Source organism: Pseudophryne corroboree, chromosome 12 (genome assembly GCF_028390025.1).
Source record: "Pseudophryne corroboree isolate aPseCor3 chromosome 12, aPseCor3.hap2, whole genome shotgun sequence".
NCBI lineage: Eukaryota > Metazoa > Chordata > Amphibia > Anura > Myobatrachidae > Pseudophryne > Pseudophryne corroboree.
The window spans coordinates 171155649-171176190 of NC_086455.1; the positions used below are offsets into that span (position 1 = coordinate 171155649).

At 44.1% G+C, this 20542-nt stretch overlaps 1 protein-coding gene and 1 pseudogene across 1 annotated transcript in view; both read left to right on the plus strand.

Moving 5' to 3' along the window:
• The first annotated feature begins 1545 nt into the window (after positions 1–1545).
• LOC134980584 (uncharacterized) overlaps positions 1546–20542 on the plus strand; it is an 81157-nt gene continuing 62160 nt past the window's right edge. The window contains exons 1-2 of the mRNA XM_063947450.1: positions 1546–1833; positions 14128–14671. Of these exons, the coding sequence (XP_063803520.1) occupies positions 1608–1833; positions 14128–14671 (770 nt within the window). The 5' untranslated portion in view covers positions 1546–1607. The remainder of the gene's footprint in view (positions 1834–14127; positions 14672–20542) is intronic.
• LOC134981662 (5S ribosomal RNA) lies at positions 7393–7511 on the plus strand (annotated as a pseudogene).

The window sequence follows — 20542 nt, forward strand, 5'->3', positions numbered from 1 at the left end:
TATGGGGAAGGCAGTAGTACCACTTTACCTTATATACGTTACTCCTCATTGTAGTTCACTTTATTCACATTACATCACATTTAATTGCTCCTTTTTCACATTACACCACACCATATTGTTCTTTATTCCCATTAGACCATACAATAGTGCCCTTTCTATATGTTACGCCACACAGTAGAGCACCTTATACACATAATGCAACACATTAGTAACGCATTTATACACATAACATTACACAGTAATGACCATTACCCATATGACACACATTATTAATGTCCTTATAAACATAATGTGCCTCACACATTATGCCAACCTTTATTAATGCCCTTATACACATAATGTCCCTTACACATATGAAGCACATTATTAATGCCCTTATGCACATAATGACATACATAATGTCCCTTTCACATATGCCACACATTAATTACCATATACACATGACACACACAATATCCCTTTCACATATGACACACACAATGCCCTCCCTTTTGCATATGCCCCACATTATTAATGCATTTATACACATGCATAATACACATGATACACGGCCCCTTACACATATGCCGATCACTACAGCACAACCGACCCACCTGTACACAGCACTCACACGCCCGCTAACACTGTGACCTCTGCCTCTGCTTGGATACCATACATTGTCTCAATACGCCATGCAGCAGGAGATGCCTGGCGTGAGTTAGCTGGAGCTCTGTTTACATTGGACACTTTTTTTTTTTATGAAAATGCGTGATATTTGCATTGCTATGTGGCTAGGATGCACAAGCAGCATCTGCTGATTAAAATTATATGCGGCATGCCTGTATTCTGTGTGCGGCTGTATCTGCATACAAAATGCTACATTACAGAGATTTCCAGGAATACACTGCAATATAGCATTTCATATGCAGATACAGCCACAGTCACACACAGAATACTGGGATGCTGCATATTATTTTAATTAGCAGAACCTGCTTGTGCCCCTAAGCATACCAAATGCCCTAGGCATTTGCCTACTTTGCCTATGCCTAGGGCCGGCTCTGCTGAAAGGGATCCAATCAGATCCTTCTCAGCAACTGTTGCGGCCATCTGCGCATGCAGAAGAGCTGTCCTTTGCGTTACTAATCGTTACTTATGTTGGTATACATGCGATTAGTATCAATGCAATGTGTGGTGGGATGTAACGCAAATGCTTAGTTTAGGCTTGGCCAACCTGTGGCTCTCCAGCTGTTGTGAAACTACACATCCCAGCATGCAGTGCCAAAGTTATAGCATTCCCTAATAGCAAAATTGTGGCAAGGCCTGCTGGGACTTGTAGTTTCACAACAGCTGGAGAGCCACAGGTTAGCTGGTTTAGTACATCCTGCACTAACAGACAAAAAGGAGAAGTGGATGATTTTATCTTTTGTCCATAGATTCTGTTCTCTGTACTTTATATTATGTGATTCATGATATACAAATGATGGGCGTGGCGCATCCCTGTGGGATCAGCCCAGGAGATTTTAGCTTTCGCTTTGTACAGACATTAAACAGAAGCAGCTGGGATGCTGCACATGAGGAAACTCCAGGGAGAGCAGCGACACAGCCGCACGGAGAACTGCAGCCCATAAATGTCCCTTGTGCACATGGCCAGCAATAAGAAATACATAAAGAAATGCATGAAGATACTGAAGAGCAAACCTGTTCCTCAGGCAGAAAGTGCTCATCTTCTCGCTGAATGCCCCCCCAGAGAGAACACCATTGTGGGTAAAATAAAGGAAGGTTTTAAGGATATTGTAAAGCCAAAAAAGAAAATGAAATTTAATTCTGAGCGGAATAATCACTGGAAATCTACAGGTAAGAATGGCAGCATTTATCATTTATAGCATTCCTAGGATAATGCAGCACTACATGTCCCAGTAAGCCCTGCAGGCAATTATCTGCATTAATCAGCGACTAGAGGTATTGCTGTCAGGATAAATAAATATATATCGTAAATTATCTAAAAATCTCGAAAAATATTAATTTTGTTAGTGTTTTTTCGACCAATTTTTTGAACGTTCCTTATTGTTAGGAGCGAGTGGCACTGAGGCTATTGTTGATACAAATAACCCGTTGTGTTATTCCAGTAGAGGGGAAGGGGTGTATTCCAGAGGACGGGAATGTAAAGAATAATAGAGGAGGGGAAGGGGGGGGGGGGGGGGGGAGGTAGTAACCATACAACAATCGCAAGTAATAAGAGCACTGTGGTTCTGTAATACTTTTAGCGTTGGAGGTACCCGTCAGAGTAGGTTATGTAGATGCAAAAAAGAAAGAAGAGCGCTCTCTTTTTGTGGGGCACTCGTCCTACCCCAAATATTGCTAAAGCTTAGCTTTTAATGGCATTCAATAAAATAGCATCCATAGCAGAATGCTGTAGTAAAGTAAAATCTAAGAGGTAATTAATAAAATATATATAAATGTAGATAAAAATAATATCCACCATACACAATTAATAGCCCTGCTTTATGATAGTGGATACGGAGGATGGGTATGTGTGACCGGCGGTCTCACAATACCGACGGTGGAATTCCGGCATTTGAATGCCCGGCGGAGGCAAGAGCAATGAAGCCCCTTGTCGTGGACACCCACGAGTGGGAATAGTCATCGGGATAGTGAGGGCTCGGGATGAAGGTGGCGGTATTGTGACTGGCGGTCTCCTGACCGCAGGTCACATAACTACATCCCAGGAGGACATTGGTGAGTTTAAACAAAAACAGTCTGAGAAAGGAATTCTTAGATCAGTGATGTCACTGAGCCACAGCGACAATATCCTGAGAATAATTAGTGCAGTCAGAAGGGAGAACTCCCTAAGTTATGATAATGTGATCCGTTCGTATGGGCAGGTTTCACAATTCGCAAATGCTATTATTACACACCTGCAGTTACTGGATGAATTCCAATGCGGCTAAATAAGTACAAAATAGCGCAGTTGTGAGAATATTGTGACATGCCGGTCAGTGAGCTTATACATGGGAGCTTTCCCTTCTGACTGTATTACTATTATGATATTTTCGCTGTGCTTCAGTGACACTTAGGGGTATATTTACTAAAAGTCAATTTTGGTCAATGTTTGATCGATTTTTGTGTTTAACGGTCTAAGGGCCTAATACAGACCTGATCGCTGTGCTGCAAATTTGCAGAGGTCTGTGATCAGATAGTTGCCGCCCAGGGAGAGTGAAAACCCGCCCCGTTTTCACGCTGTGAGAACATTCCGCCAGACAGCGAACAGCTGCAAATCCGTTCACAACTCACTCACCATCGAATGATGTCTCCAGTCTGTGCAGTGTGTGCGCAGCCCAGGACTTACTCCTACAGTGCTATAGAATCAGGCTGATCGGGGCCGGAGCTGACGTCACACACCCGCCCTGAAACCAATTGGGTACGCCTGCGTTTTTCCTGACACTCCCAGAAAATGGTCACTTGCCACCCACAAACGTCCGCTCCCTGTCAATCACCTTGCGAACGCATCCTGTCACTGTTTGGTGAAGCGCCTGCGCATTGTGTTGCATACGCATGCCAGTCATTAGATGATTGGCTGCTGTGCGAATTTGCACAACAGCGATCTGGTCAGATTCAGGCCCTAAATCCCACATTTACCAACAGATGATTTTTTACATCGTTTAAAAAAAAAAATCATCAGTTTAGGGTCGATTTTTGTTGATGTTTGATCAATTTTGTATTTCAAATCATCCATCAGTAAATGTGTGATTTAGACCCTGAAACACAAAATCGATTAACATCGACTTTTCGTAAATATAACCCTTGAATCACATCACCGATCTGAGAATTAATTTCTCAGGCTGTTTTTGGTTAAACTTACCAATATCCTTCCTACCCCCTTACACACAGCTGGGGTATTATTGTGTATATTAGTTTGATCTCTCTCTCTCTCTCTCTCTCTCTCTCTCTCTCTCTCTCTCTGTCTATACACAAATATAGAAAACCACAGCACTCGCCACTCCAGAAGCGGGGTGCAGTGTCTGCACTCACCACTCATAGGATGGGGTGCATGCAGCCCATGGCCACCTACCCAAATACATACAAATGGAAAATTCAGCACTCACCATAGCAAGCTCACTTGTCCTCACAACAGGCTTTGTGATAGTGTAGGACCTATTCCCCCATACCCGGAAGTGAACAAGCCCGCCAGGGTGAAACGCGTTTTCCACGGGGGGGGACCGCACATGGAGTGAATCTTCTGCTCCTGCACGGGCACCTGATGATGCTCTGACCTGCCTACTTTTTTCTAAATCTTGGTGACCGTAAGCCCACTGCTGTTCTGTGTACACCACACACAGACAGCAACACTCTGTTTGCATTCATTAATCTGCTTGATTTTTGTACAATAGCCACATAAAGCAATACTCTATGTGCTTTCAGTAATATGCATTATCTTTGCAAGATATGAATAGATTTGTGTAGTACTCTTGCAGATTTCTGTGTTAAGCCTTATTATCTGATAGCAAAACGTATATCAAGGAATTTGCTAAACTTAACACCTAGCTGCAAAAAATTCTTTATTTACTGGCATAATTTTCAATAACTATCTACCTCTCTGCAACCACTGCTTTCACCAATTTCTACATTCACCTCTCCAGAGACTGCTGTGTCACACCTTAACCAAACTCTAGTAACAGCACTTGATGAAGTGGCTCCAGCTACCCATCACACTCCACGTAGACTTAGATGTCAACCGTGGCACTCTAAATACACTAGACACTTACAAAAACTCTCACGTAAAGTTGAACGCCAGTGGCGTAAATCTCGTAGTTCAAGTGACTTTCTCACATATAAGACCACCTACCACTCTTATCGTAATGCTCTGGACACTGCCAAACAAACATATTTTCAATCTCTCATCTCTGCTCAAGCCTCTAACCCCAAGCGACGTTTTAATACATTTAAATCACTTCTTGTCCCTCTCTCACCTAACCCACCAGCCACTGTCAGTGCGCAAGATCTTGCTTCCTATTTCAAGGACAAGATTGACAAGATCCGAAATGAAATGGTATGCTCTTCCACAGCAAGTGACCTGCTCAATTCCCTGCCTGAACCCTCTAACACCTTCTCTTCCTTTGATCCTACAAATGAAGATGAAGTATCTGCACTCTTTTCATCTGCCTACTCTAATACCTCTCCCCTTGACTCTTTACCCTCACAAATTAGTAAAGCTCTGTCTACTGTGCTCATCCCAACCTTAACGAAAATCTGTAATCTCTCCCTGTCTACTGGTATCTTTCCTTCTCTGTACAAGCATGCAGTGATTACTCCCATTCTGAAAAAACACAACTCTGACCCGAACTCTCTCTCTAACTACCGTCCCATCTCTCAGCTCCCTTACCCCCTCCAAGCTACGTGAGAGACTTGCCTACACTCGCCTCACACACTTTCTTAGCTCACACAGCCTACTGGACCCACTTCAGTCAGGATTTCGTGCCCAACACTCCACAGAGACAGCACTGACTAAGGTAGTGAATGATTTGGTCACTGCTAAATCTAAAGGACATTACTCTCTACTTATTCTCCTTGATCTCTCTGCTGCTTTTGACACTGTTGACCACTCTCTTCTCATACAAACACTACAATCCCTAGGTATTCAGGACACAGCCCTTACTTGGTTCTCATCCTACCTATCTAATCGCTCCTTCAGTGTTCGTTTCTCTGATTCCACCTCTCCTTCGCTACCTCTCTCAGTTGGAGTACCGCAAGGCTCAGTCCTAGGTCCTCTGCTTTTCTCTATCTATACCTCATCTCTTGGCAAACTAATCAACTCTTTCGGATTTCAGTACCATCTGTATGCGGATGATACTCAAATCTACCTATCCTCCCCTGATTTGTCACCATCTGTATTGGGCCGTGTCACTGAATGCCTTTCTGCCATTTCATCTTGGATGACATCTCGCCACCTCAAACTTAATATTTCCAAAACAGAATTAATTATATTTCCACCGGCCAATAGTAGTTTCCAACCTGATATCTCTATCACTGTTGAGAACTCTGCAATCACCCCTACCCCACAAGCTCGCTGCCTAGGTGTCATTCTTGACTCTGAACTGTCCTTTGTTACCCACATTCAATCTGTCTCAAGATCATGTTACATACATCTAAGAAACATATCCAAAATACGCCCTTATCTTACACAAGACACAGCAAAAACTCTAATCCATGCTCTCATTATCTCCCGCATTGATTATTGTAATAGTCTCCTGACCGGTCTTCCCAAACATAGGCTCTCACCACTACAATCCATTTTGAATGCAGCTGCGAGGCTAATCTTCCTTGCCAGACGTTCATCGTCTGCAGATCCGCTCTGTCAGTCCCTCCATTGGTTACCGATATTCTACCGTATTAAATATAAAATACTTTTACTCACACACAAGGCTATTAACCAAACTGCACCAACATACATCTCTTCACTCATCTCAAAATATCTCCCTACCCGACTTCTCCGCTCTGCACAAGATCTACGTCTCTCATCCACACGCATTACTTGTTCACACGCAAAATTACAGGACTTTATCCGGGCTTCACCCACTCTGTGGAATGCCCTCCCATGCACAGTAAGACTCGCCTCTAGTCTCCAAACCTTTAAATGTTCCCTGAAAACTCACCTCTTCAGACAAGCCTATCAAATTCCAGACCCACCCACATAACCTTCAGTGCTTCCCTATCTAATTACATCCTCTGTAGAGTATTCATAACATCACATATCTTGTCTTTCTTTAGTCTCACACCCTCCTGACACTTGGATAACTTTGTGGGGTATCATCATACAACCCATTAAGAACCTAGCAATCTGGTGGACCATTATGCAATAGGTAGCATCTATCCTTGTGTATCTATGCCTATTTCCCTATAGATTGTAAGCTTGCGAGCAGGGCCTTCCTACCTCTATGTCTGTCTGTTTTTACCCAGTTTTGTTCTATTACTGTTGTCCTAATTGTAAAGCGCAACGGAATATGCTGCGCTATATAAGAAACTGTTAATAAATAAATAAATAAATAAATGCTGAGTTCCCACCAGCAGAGGCCAGTATACTGCTTTGATGATATATATATTCTTATTTTAATATTTTCCTCAAAAAGTCCTTTGCGGCAATTTCTCACTGATAAACTAACATAAATAATGAATTGCACACCTCTTGTTCATGCCTCACTATTTTTTCGTGGACTCTCATCTGCGATTCACGGAGCACAATACCACAGATGTGGGATTTGATGAGCTGTGTCTAAACGCAGAAAGCAGATCCACCTAATTGCACTTTACTAATTCATCCCTTTTTCTCTACCAACTGTCCTCATTTCGTTCATCTCCTTATCTTTTCCCTATTTTCCTATATAGGTGCACTCTCATTGGTGTACTTTCATGTAAATTCTCTACTATCATACCACGCTGCCAACGCCCGATCTCGTCCGATCTTGGAAGCTAAACAGCGTTGGGCCGGGTTAGTACCGGGAGAGGAGACTTCCTGTGAATACCCGGTGTTGTAGAGCAGGGACATTTTCCCGTTATATGTGATTTGCGACGCCAACAGCAGTATCACCACTAATTCTCATCTCTATGAGATCTTTCTCATACCTGAGGCCTACGACCAATTATTGTGGCTTACGTCAGAAAGTCAGGTCCCTTTGATGCAGAAGATTTTTTATCTTTGAATTTAAGTAGCCCAAATGGGACGTACTTATCAGATAATCCTTATGACCACTCCTTGGTCCCATTAATACAGATATTCTGTACTGGTCAGGGGAAATGGGGGTAAGACGAACAAGTGTCTACAACCATTTCTATCACACACTGTGATTAAACAGACCAGAACATTTTTAAATCTTCTATCCTTCTCCTACATGGATCAGCTATATGGGTAACTTTGTTATAAATGTCAACATTAAAAGTTAATTTTTAAGTATTTTTTTCCCTCATGCTATAGGAATTTTCCTTCCTTTCTAAAAGAGTGCGCCCACACAAGAGCCTTCTTTCTCTCCCTTTCTCTAGTACATGTACTCTCTGGCTCCGGGCGCACCACCAACTAGGACAACGTTATCTATTTATGTAAAAAACTGGTGTGTTTTTTCTGCCTCCTCTTTTGGAGTATTTAATTGTCCAATCATTGGTTTTCTAGTTTCAGTACTTTATCAATTTAACTAGTGCCCGATCGCCTCTTGTCTAGTCATAGTGTAGGACCTGCAAGAAGATGGGGTACCTTGGCGAGCGGTTTGCAGGCTTCCGTGCATTGGCCAATTCACTAACTAAACCCCCATCATTTATTTATTGATGCTGTGAGGACAAGTGAGCTTGCTATGGTGAGTGCTGAATTTTCTATGTGTGTGTGTGTGTGTGTGTGTGTGTGTGTGTGTGTGTGTGTGTATATATATATATATATATATATACATACTGTGTATACATGTTATCCATTACCTATTATATTTTACATTACTACAGCATTCTGCTACAAATAACTCTTTACCTGGCAGGTGTATTCTTTGTGACACCTGCGGGATTTATTAAGGTCCTGCACTCTCTCAGAGTGTCTGTAATATGTGAATGTACAGTGGGAGCAGGGGCGTTTTAACAGAGGAGGGGGCCGATGTGCAGACTCTGAGGGAGGAGGGGGGCCTCCTCTCCATGGCGCAGTAGGCTCCGGCACTGTGCTGAAGTCTACTGCGTTTGCGCAGGTCTCCGGAAACATGGTGTTCCTGAGACTAATTTCTACAGCGCATGTGTGGCTCCCATTTTGGCAGTGATTTTGGCAGCAGCTGCCGCGTTAGCCGCTGGACTCAGGAAAGGTAAGTATTAAAACATTGGTGCAGTGTGTGGGCCCCTCATCGCACCCAATATAGAATGAGTGGGAGTATACATGTGCTATTTCTGTGTCAGCTGGAGACACTTGTGCTTTACATGTGAGCACGTGGCGTTAGATTTTCCCCTGACGAACACCTGTGAATATTAGTCAAACTGAAAATCCAGTGAATTTCTAGATTACAGTTTTGTGACTAAAGTTTCCATGAGAAACATGATGCAAACACTGTCCCTTTGCTAAATGTAAGGTTTGCTAGAATTAAAAGCTTAATGTTAATGAATTAGTGCGTTTGTCGCCTTAGCAAACAAACGCACTGGAATAGAACTATGGGGGGAGATGTATTAAACCTATTAAAGAGTGGAGAAGTGGACAAGCGTTGAAGTTGGTCATAGCAGCCAATCAGTTTATAGCTAGTATTTATCAGGTACATAAAAAATAAAGCTGATTAGTTTCTATAGGCACCTTCTCTACTCTTTGGAAGGCTTTATACGTCTTCCTCATGGTGCTTACAAACTCACTTCCTTATCATTTTAGGCTTCCTACTGTATATGGGAGTTCAAAAAGTCCCTCTGCAGTGACTGTGTCCCTGCATATAATGTTTGCTAATTAATATGACTACATAATTGTTTTTAAACGCCTTATTTACATGTGGCCTAATTCAGAGTTGATTCCAGCAGCAAATTTGTTAGCAGTTGGGAAAAACCATGTGCACTGCAGGGGAGGCATATGTAACATGTGCAGAGTTAGATTTGGGTGGGTTATTTTGTTTCTGTGCAGGGTAAATACTGCCTACTTTATTTTTACACTGCAATTTAGATTTCAGTTTGAGCACACCCCACCCAAACCTAAGTCTCTCTGCACATGTTACATCTGCCCCCCCTCCCCCCTGCAGTGCACATGGTATTGCCAAACTGCTAACAAATTTGCTGCTGCGATCACCTCTGAATTACCCCCCTGGTTTGTTCTTTTCAAATGTAGATGCAGATCCTCTCCACTTGCATATTATCCCTCCTGCAGACCATCACTCCTCTCCACTTGCATATTATCCCTCCTGCAAATCATCACTCTACACTGCATATCAACTTTCTGGTCGCCCTGCAGACCATCACTCCTCTCCCCCTGCAGATCATCCATCCTCTCCTCCTGCACATCATCACTCCTCTACCTACATATAATCTCTCTGCTCTCCCTGCAGACCATCACTCCTCTCCCCGTGCATATTATCACTCCTTTCCTCCTGCATATCATCACTCCCCCCTGCATATCAACTCTCTGCTCACCCTGCAGACCATCACTCCTCTCCTCCTGCATATCATCTCTTTGCTCTCCCTGCACACCATGGGGATCATTCCGAGTTGTTCGCTAGCTGTTTTCGTTCGCAGAGTTTTGTCAAAAAAGCGGCACTTCTGCACATGCGTAAGCAGCTCAATGCGCACGCGCGACGTACTTTCACAACAGCCGAAGTAGTTTCACACAGGGTCTAGCGACGCTTCTCAGTTGCACTGCTCGCCGCAGAGTGATTGACATGAAGTGGGCGTTTCTGGGAGGTAACTGACCGTTTTCTGGGAGTGTGTGGAAAAACGCAGGAGTGTCAGATACAAACGAAGGCATGCCTGGGGAAACGCAGGCGTGGCTGGCCGAACGCAGGGCAAGTTTGTGACGTCAAAACAGGAACTGAAGTAATCGCAAGCGCTGAGTAGGTCTGGAGCTGCTCAGAAACTGCACAATTTAAAAAAAAAAAATATTTATTTTTTTGCCACGCTGCGATCCTTTCGTTCGCACTTCTGCTAAGCTAAGATACACTACCAAAGGGCGGCGCTTAGCGTTTGCACGGCTGCTAAAAGCAGCTAGCGAGCGAACAACTCGGAATGAGGGCTCATATCTCCTCTCCCCTGCAGATCATCTCTCCTCTCTTCCTGCAGATCATTACTCATTGCCCTCTGCATATCAGGGCCCTCATTCCGAGTCGTTCGCTCGGAAATAATCTTCGCATCGCAGCGTTTTTCTGCTTAGTACGCATGCGCAATGTTCGCACTGCGACTGCGCCAAGTAATTTTGCTATGAAGATAGTATTTTTACTCACGGCTTTTTCTTCGCTCCGGCGATCGCAGTGTGATTGACAGGAAATGGGTGTTACTGGGCGGAAACACGGCGTTTTATAGGCGTGTGGATAAAAACGCTACCGTTTCCGGAAAAAACGCGGGAGTGGCTGGAGAAACGGGGGAGTGTCTGTGCGAACGCTGGGTGTGTTTGTGACGTCAAACCAGGAACGACAAGCACTGAACTGATCGCAGATGCCGAGTAAGTCTGAAGCTACTCTGAAACTGCTAAGTAGTTTGTAATCGCAATATTGCGAATACATCGTTCGCAATTTTAAGAAGCTAAGATTCACTCCCAGTAGGCGGCGGCTTAGCGTGTGTAACTCTGCTAAAATCGCCTTGCGAGCGAACAACTCGGAATGAGGGCCCATCTCTATGCTCTCTCTGCAGACCATCCCTTGTCACAGAGCCGGCCCTAACCGATATGATGCCCTAGGCAAGATTTTGGCTGGTGCCCCCTAGCACAACCGCTAGTTCCGCCTCTGACCCTGCCCCCCTTTCCCAGCACCATCACCCCCCACCCATAGCAGTCCTTTTTTTTTTTCTACCCCCTGTAATTTAAATAACAGTGTGCACATTCGGTGCACAGGCCAAAAAGGTATGTGTTTTTGCTGGCAAGGGGCATGGCCACACAATAGTACCCCCAATTCAACTTATGCCTCACAGTAGTGCAACTTTATTCACAATGTATAATGCAAGTGTCCCTTATTCACATTACATCACACAATAGTACCACTTTACCTTATATACGTTACTACTCACAGTAGTGCCCCTCATTCACATAACATCATACTGAATTGCTCCTTATTCACATTACACCACACCATATTGCTCTTTATTCTCATTACACCACACCATATTGCTCCTTATTCACATTACACCACACTATATTGCTCTTTATTCACATTAGACTACACAATGTGCCCTTTCTATACATTACGCCAAACAGTAGAGCACCTTATACACATAATGCCACACATTGGTAATGCATTTATACACATAATACCACACATTAATGCCCCTTACACATATGACACACATTATTAATGTCCTTATAAACATAATGTGCCTTACACATTATGCCAACCCTTATTAATGCCCTTATACACATAATTTCCCTTACACATATGACACACATTGTTAATGCCCTTATACACATAATGACACACATAATGTCCCTTACACATATGCCGCACATTATTAGTGCCCTTATACACATAATGACACACATAGTGCCCCTTACACATATGTTACAAATTATTAATGCCCTTATACACATAATGACACATATAGTTCCTGGCGTGAGTCATCTGGCAGCTTTGCTAACGTTGGGTGCCTATTTTTTATGAAAATGCATCTTATTTGCATTGCTATGTGGCTAGGATGCACAAGCAGCTTCCGCTGATTAAAATGATATGCGGCATATATACTGTGTGCGACTGTGGCTGTATCTGCATACAAAATGCTACACACAGAATATAGGCATGCCGCATATCATTTTAATCAGCAGAAGCTGCTTGTGCCCCTATGCATACCAGATGCCCTAGGCAATTGCCTAGTTTGCCTATGCCTAAGGCCGGCTCTGCCTTGTCATCTCCAACTTGTGAATGCTGTGAGGAAAGTGTAGGCTGTTCTGGGGGAGAGAACACCAGCATTATAGTAATAATACTTGTTCTTGCGTCTCTATTATTTAAGGAACCTACTGTAGGTAAATTGAATGCAGCAATTTAAAAAAATATTGGCTTAGTTCTTTGCAGTGTGAACCATTTTGTAACCTTTGGCTGCTGTGCCTAATCATTCTGGAGGGTATGAGGTAAACTTGCAGGGTTCATTGGACTGAGTCATCACTTGCCCGGTCTAGACCACCAATAAACCTGCCTGTGAGTGACTGACAAGTGTGAGCTCACTAATGGAGAATAAAGCTGCCTGCTGCACCCAGCGGCCAACGTCTCCACGGTAGACATCATGATGTCTCTCCTTCCCAGAGGTGTATTAGGCGAGGAGACGGCCCATGTGTATTCTCTGTCCGGGCACATCCTATCTAGCCGGCAGCGCATTCATGCATGTGCTAGAGGCTACTGTGCAGGTCTCCAAGGAAATGGCGTGGTGGCCACTTTGCCAAAGAGATTTCCCTACTGGGTATGAGCAAAACACTGGGAAAATGGCAAATTAAATTGCTACAGCGCTTCCACATTGCAGTTCTCCTTCTTGCCAGCACAGCTTAAGTAGGAGAACTGTGATTGGTTGATTCTGTCATGTGCTTCTTGTTATACTCACAGGAAGGCTGACATATTTATTTCACTGTGTGTCATATCCATCTTGCTATAGGTCATATCCACCTTGCTAAAGCTGTAATTTTGAATTGAATGGCCTCTTATACTTAAGTACTGTAGAATAATAGATTTCTCCACATGAAAGCCTTGCAACACCATATCAGCCGCATTGCCCATCCATACCGGCAGCTACAATGAAAATTCCCAGGCATATCTCACGGTAATTTCAAGCCATTACAAACAGCTCATTCTCAGTCACCTTGAATTATCCCTCCCCAGACTAAGGTCTATTTACTAAGCCTTTGATGGGATAAAGTCGCTGGAGAGAAAGTACCAGCCAACCTATAGCAAATACGAATTTAAGGGGTCTATTTACTAAGCCTTGGATGGAGATAAAGTGGCTGGAGATAAAGTAACCGCCAACCAGCTCCTAACTGTAATTTTTCAAACCCAGGGGCAGATGTATTAACCTGGAGAAGGCATAAGGAAGTGATAAAGCAGTGATAAATGCAAGGTGATAAACGCACCAGCCAATCAACTCCTAACTGTTAATTTACATATTGAAGCTGATTGGCTGGTTCGTTTATCACCTTGCATTTATCACTGGTTTATCACTTCCTTATGCCTTCTCCAGGTTAATATATCTGCCCCCAAGTCTGTGATATGACAGTTAGGAGCTGATTGGCTGGTACTTTATCTCCATCCAAAGCTTAGTAAATGGATCCCTTATTGCACCGTCTTTGCCCGGAACACTATCCCACACATTTCCCAACCTCACAACCGCCCACATTGCCTATCCATGTTACTCACCCCTTTTCCCAGCCACATAGCACATCACACACTACATCCCACATACAGTGCTGTGCAATTATATGAAACATAATGTAAACAATATACTCTTTTTCCAACGAACGTTTTTTTTTAAATTATTCTGTTCTAGAAAAAAACGTCAGAAGTTTCATAGCCAAAATGCAATTCTGTGATGCCTGTGAATTAATCTATAATTTGGAGCAAAATGGCACAGCAGATGGAAGTGAATTATATAAGGAGGTAGCCCAGAAGATGTGGGCGACTGTGAAGCAAGTCCTTGATGGAGATCACAGCCAGACCGCGGGGCTCCAGGCCGTCAGTGACTGCATCGTTTGGTCTAAGCAAAAATGCAACAACTCTTCTGACTGGATCCCGCAGGAATGGCAGAGGGACCTGGAGAATCTTTTTGTAAATTGCATTATGAAGCACATGCCAAAGTTTGTTCACAAGAAAATGGATGAAAGGTGTCTAGAAAATCATTTGGGTGAACTTGAGAGAAAAATATTGGAGATCATAAACAAACTGGAGCTGCTTCCAAAGGATCTGTCCGCTAGCTGTCTGAAATGCTTGCGTGTTTACCTGTGCAGCCACCTAACCACTTTGTCAGATGATACGCAGCTAAATTATCAAGAACATGTGCTCCTGTATAAGTGGGCCCATAGACAACATAGAAGGTAAGTAATGATTAGACGTGTCTTGTTATGCCATGCACATGGCTGCTTCTAAACAATATGGCTTACATCAGACATTCCGACCTCGGTCCTCCAGGCACACAAACAGGCCAGGTTTTACTGCTATCCATGCTTGAGCACAGGTGACATAATTAGTACCTCAGTTATTTTGATTTAACCATCTGTGCTGATGCCTAGATATCACTACAACATGCACTGTTATTGTACCTTAAGGACCGAGGTTGGGAATGCCTGATTTACATTATGAAACAAGCAAATAATATGGCTCCCAGTGTGACATCTGTAAACAGTATGGCTTCCAGTGTGACCTATGCAAACAATATGGCTGCCAGTGTGAGCTATGTAAACAATATGGCTGCCAGTGTGACCTATACAAGCAGGTATCTGGATTATAGGTAGACAGTGAAAAGGTTGACAAGCAATAGGTTGAAACCATATAGTCGACATACATATGGTTGAAGTGACAATGGTCGACATGAAAAGGTCGATGTGAGGGTTTTTTTTTTAGTGTGTTTTTTCTTTTTTAATAATTTTTCAGGTCTTTTTCATACTTTACCATCCACATGGACTACAACTGAGAATGGTAACCTTGCCCGAAGATACAAGGGGACGAGGTGCACTAATTGGGGGTCCACGTGGTGAAGGGAACATTTTGACACAAAAAAAAGGAATGTCAACCTTTTCATGTGTCGGCCATTTCCATGTCGATCTTTTAATCACGTCGACCTTGTGCAGGTCTGCCATTTGGTGTCGAACTAGACATTGTCGACCTTTTGACTATCGACCTAAACAATGTGGTGTTGAATATGCAAATGTTGAGCATGTGCGATTTTTCATTGTTATACCTACCTGACTTATAAATGTTTAATTTTCTAGGTAACTACAACTCCATAAAGCAGCTCTATGGTGCTCATACCTGTTATTGGTTTCACACAGTGGGTACACAGACCCTCTTACACACCCAGCGCTATCGGTTTACCAACTGGCATGGCTCCGCAGACCAGTCTAATCATGATGCCCCTGTTGTGACAACCTAGTGAACTGTGTTGTGTTGGTGCTCCTGTAGTCTTGTGCTGCATGGGTGATGCCATTCTACATTGATCAGTTAATTCTGTTTGCGACCATTCACAGAGGGTTAAGTTTGCACATGATCCCAGTATCCAATCCCAGTCAAGAGAACCGTATTTGAACTTTTCCCATGCACCTGCTCATTGCCAGTACAAGTTTTCTTCACTAAGTTCCTGGTTCCAGCATCAGTAGCTCTGCTCCCTGACTCCGGCGCTTTCTGTTAATGACCTCTGTTGTGAACTTGTTCCAGTTCTTTCAGGTTCACTGCATTGTGCTCCATCTCGAGTTACACTCTGCAATCAGTCCAGTGTCCAGCGCTATAACATCTCAGCAGTATGTTTCACCTCCAGTCACTCTCTGCTGTATTCTAGCACTTCTCCATTACAGCAGTGTCCTGTCTGCTACTACCCTGAAATTACCTACGTGTACTGCCAGCTATCTGCATTTACCATCCTGCGTGCCCATTACTGCCTTTGCCAATTGTGTGCAGTTCCTCTCACCCACACTGTGTGAGCTACTGTAGCCAGACTCCAGTTCCTGCCCACTCCCGCATTAAGCACTTCTGTAGCCAGCCCCCAACCCCCCACCCCCAGTAGTGTGCACCCCTGTATCCTTTAGTTGCTCCCGTTTCAGTCAGTTCTGTTCCTGGCTGTGGCCAGTGCTGGCTCTGAGCTGCATGTGAGATCTCACACATGTGCACCGGAGCCGGCCGGCCGGGGAGAGACACAGCGCATCAGCACTAGGCATATTATGTGCGCTATAGGTCATTGTCATTTTATAGAACTGGTTTTATATGTTTTGTATTATATATTTATTTTCCCTGATAATTTTAAACCATTGATACACATTTACAAAAACGTTTTTATCAATCTGATTGCACTCCCAGTTTTGCATTAGGGGTCAGCTGCCTCTCTCTGGTGAGCAGCTTCAAGATTCACTAATAATTAGACTGAAGCCTGAAGGGCCGGGTACATGCTTTCTCTGATTTTATATATACAGCATAGATGCTTATGTGACACCCAGGGGGCAGGTGTCACGGAAGATTCACAATTCTGACCTGATCGCACGCTGCCGTTTTTTGCAGCGCAGTGATCAGGTCACTACTGCGCATGCGTATGCACGGCAATGCACAGACGCGTTGTACGGGTACAAATCGGATCGTTGCTCTGCTATGGGTTTAATGAAGAATCCATTTGCACGGCCGATCACAAGGAGACTGACAGGAAGAGGGTGTTTCTGGGTGTCAACTGACCGTTTTCAGGGAGTGTTTGGGAAAAACACAGGCGTGTCCAAGCGTTTGCAGGGCGGGTGTCTGACATCCATTCCGGGACCGGACAGGCTGAAGTGATCGCAGCGGCTGAGTAAGTTCTGAGCTACTCAGAAACTGCACAAAATGTTTTTGTACCGCTCTGCTACACATGCGATCGCACACTTGCACAGCTAAAATACACTCCCCAGTGGGCAACGACTATACATTTGCACGGCTGCAAAAAGTAGCTAGCGAGCGATCAACTCTGAATGACCCCCACAGTTCAAGGTATAACACACAGGCATTAATTACACACTTTTTCTAATGGAGTTTTATTCAGCTGTAATGCTTCTGTAAATGCTTTTCTCACTGTATGAACTTCAAAGTAATTAACATGAACAGTATATATTTTATATTCACTCTTCAATCACATGTCTTTTACAAACATAAGATACAAATTACAATACACAGCGCTAATAACAAACAACCTTAGTAATCTCAAAACAAAGGTAAGAACAGTTTTATATAAGAATCTCCCTACAATTGGGGCCCTGTAACCTCTAATTATTACAGCTAGCTGTTTATAGTTGTTTATAGAGCACTTTTTGGAAATTCTAATATCCCAGGATGTGTTGTTAATAGTTTCAAACTGATGTATTAAAAGGGACAAAGGATGACATCTACAGTAGCTAGCTCTGGTCAGCCAGAAGATAACGTTACTCTTTTCTGTTCGGAAATTTGTTCCATTTCCTCTGTTACTATGTAGCTTCTAAAGTAAATAACTACAAAGTTTCCTTCTTTTTAGATTCCAAATTATCTCTAATTTCAGCGTTGCTATAAAACTGATATCTGGCCCGGGATCCTGACAATATAATCCTGTCTCTGCGCTTTTCAGCGGTCGATATGGTCAATTCTCCCAATTTTCCTGGGAGCTAAATGCTTCCATTCGCGCTGTGCAATCTGGACGTGTCTCCTGAGATGTGCCTGACAGCTAAGTCTGTACGGCTGGCGGTCTTTTGGTAACACTGTACTTCTTATAAAAGGACAGTTAGTTATTTTTTTTTAAGTACTTTAGCCCCTCAGGAAATTTAGATTTGTAGGGTTGTCCTCCAGCGAAGCACAAATGGCGTTGCAGTTCGCTTTGGCACATGTCACCTCTTACTGACCTGTTGCTCAATACTGTAGGTAAGCGGAGTCCAGGCTGACAAAGGGGTACATTTACTTAAGCTTCTAAAATTGAAAAGTAGTGATGTTGCCCACAGCAACCAATCAGGGGCAACACTCCACTTTTCATTTTTAGAATCTGTAGTAAATATACCCCAAAGTGTCTACCTTTTCCTTGCACAATTTTCAGCTTTTAAAACTCCTCCTTAGTTAATTGATGGTCTCACTCCAGGCTCACAATAGGGTATGACTCTTCTGTGGAGAGGGGTTATAATAACGCCGCGTGGATTCTGGGCACCTGCTCTAAATAAGTCCCGACAGAATGCACTAGTCTCAGTGGCTGAGGTAGTCTCTGAAGCCAGAGGCGAAGCTAAATTTACCCCTTTCACAGCGCACAAATAACCCGATATATTGCCGCGTCAATACGGGTCGCTCTGTGGTGTGAAAGGGCCCATGGCGAATTCCTGGGTCGTGTGCCCTGGTAATTCAGCCTGGGAATAAAGCAGTGTTATTCCCTTGTTGAATACCAGGCCAGTGGCAGTGTGAATTGGTTGCCGGCTTGATGCGACCCAGGACACGTTTATTAAATAGGAAGAGGCGGTGCGGTGATGAGCTCATCTCCCAGCGTCGCCTCCACTCCCGCCCCTGATGATGCCACAGTCCCCGCCCCTGTATAGCAATATGCCGGGTTGGGATGGCTGCGTGTAGGGTCAAATGCTGGGTCCCACCCAGTAAGGACCAGTTTCCAATTACCGTGTGGGACTTGGCATTTGCGATGTTTAAGGGGTATCAGTTAGGCTTGGCGATGACTATTCTACTGCAGTTCAAATATAAGTGGAATAGATCCAGGTGCCGTGCAGGGGCACTTTACACACCTCTCTGTCTCTCTACTCCACCTCACAGCATGCTCTCCTGCAGACACAGTCCGGCTGTTTGGTCTGCCTCAGCCGTGCCCTGGAAGGAGGGAGGGTGTCCACCTACCGGCCTCCTTACTGTCTCCGCTGCCGATAGGTCTATGGGCACCAGGGTCTGCCTTGAAGTGCTGTCATTTGCCGGGTAGGCTCCAGGGCTTGCTGCTTCCCTGCCTCCTGGTGTCCGAGTGATTAGCTCCGCCTGAGCCATGCCTCCCAGCAACTGTCACTCACACTGCAGCCAGAACTATGGAAGGCTCTGTCACTATGGTGCTGTCTCCCAGGGCAGGGCCAGATTAACAATGGGGCAGATGGAGCTCCAGCTCCAGGCCTCCACATAAAAATAGGCCTAGCAGCATGATGATCACTAGCCACCCAGTTGGCCACACAGCCAGCCATAACTCATAAGTATTACAATTGTTTTTCTAATTTTCTCAGAAATGTATGCAAGTTTTGTATTTTTATGTACTGTACTTAGGGAAACAGTGGAGCTGATAGTGTAGGAGGTGTACACACACACACACACACACACACACACACACACACACACACACACACACACACACACACACACACACATATCACAGCTCCTCCACATCTCATAGTAGGCCCTTGAACATTTTCAGCTCCAAGCCCATGTAGCCCTTAATCCGGCCCTGTCCCAGGGTCTTTCGGTCTGCGTCTGCCTGCCGGGGGATTACTGCGCCTCACACCATGCTCCCTCTGGTCTCTCCAATGGTCACTAGCAACCCCTATTTATAAACTCCTTTGGGGTCCCCGGATGCTTCCCGCCAGCAGCGCGCGGGGCCCCTCTGTCAGGTCCTAACGGCTCTCCTCACAGCTGCAGCAGGTGGGGGTGCAGAGGGGGATAAACTCCTGCAACAGCCCACACTGTGCCAGGCACACAACACAGGGGGGTACATTTACTAAGATGGGAGTTTTTTTTAGAACTGGTGATGTTGATTATATCAACCAATTCTATTATCTTCTAGAAACAGCTAGGTAAATGTAAAGTAGAATCTGATTGGTTGCTATGAGCAATATCACCAGTTCTAAATAACTCCCACCGTAGTAAATTTACCCACGGAAGTCTATATTAACTTTGCGCACCTCGCAACAACGGCTGTGCCTTAACTTAGTGGGGTGACACATTTACTTTCTAACCTCTCTGTCAGAACCACACCTGTGTGTAACGCACAAAGGACCTGATGCAAATCATATAATTAAGGTCTCGCCCACTTCACAAGGAAGAGAACTTCCTGATGTCAGGAATACTCCTGGACTTTCCGGGAGAAGAAACAAGTATCCTGTAAACTGATATCTAAGGAACACTGAGAAAAGGAAACAAATGCATTACCTGAAATACACTCCCTAGCCACACACGCCATCGCTTGGTTTGTCTGGGTGACTCTCGAATTTAAATGACCCCTCTCTTGGATCCAACCACTTCACCAGAAATGA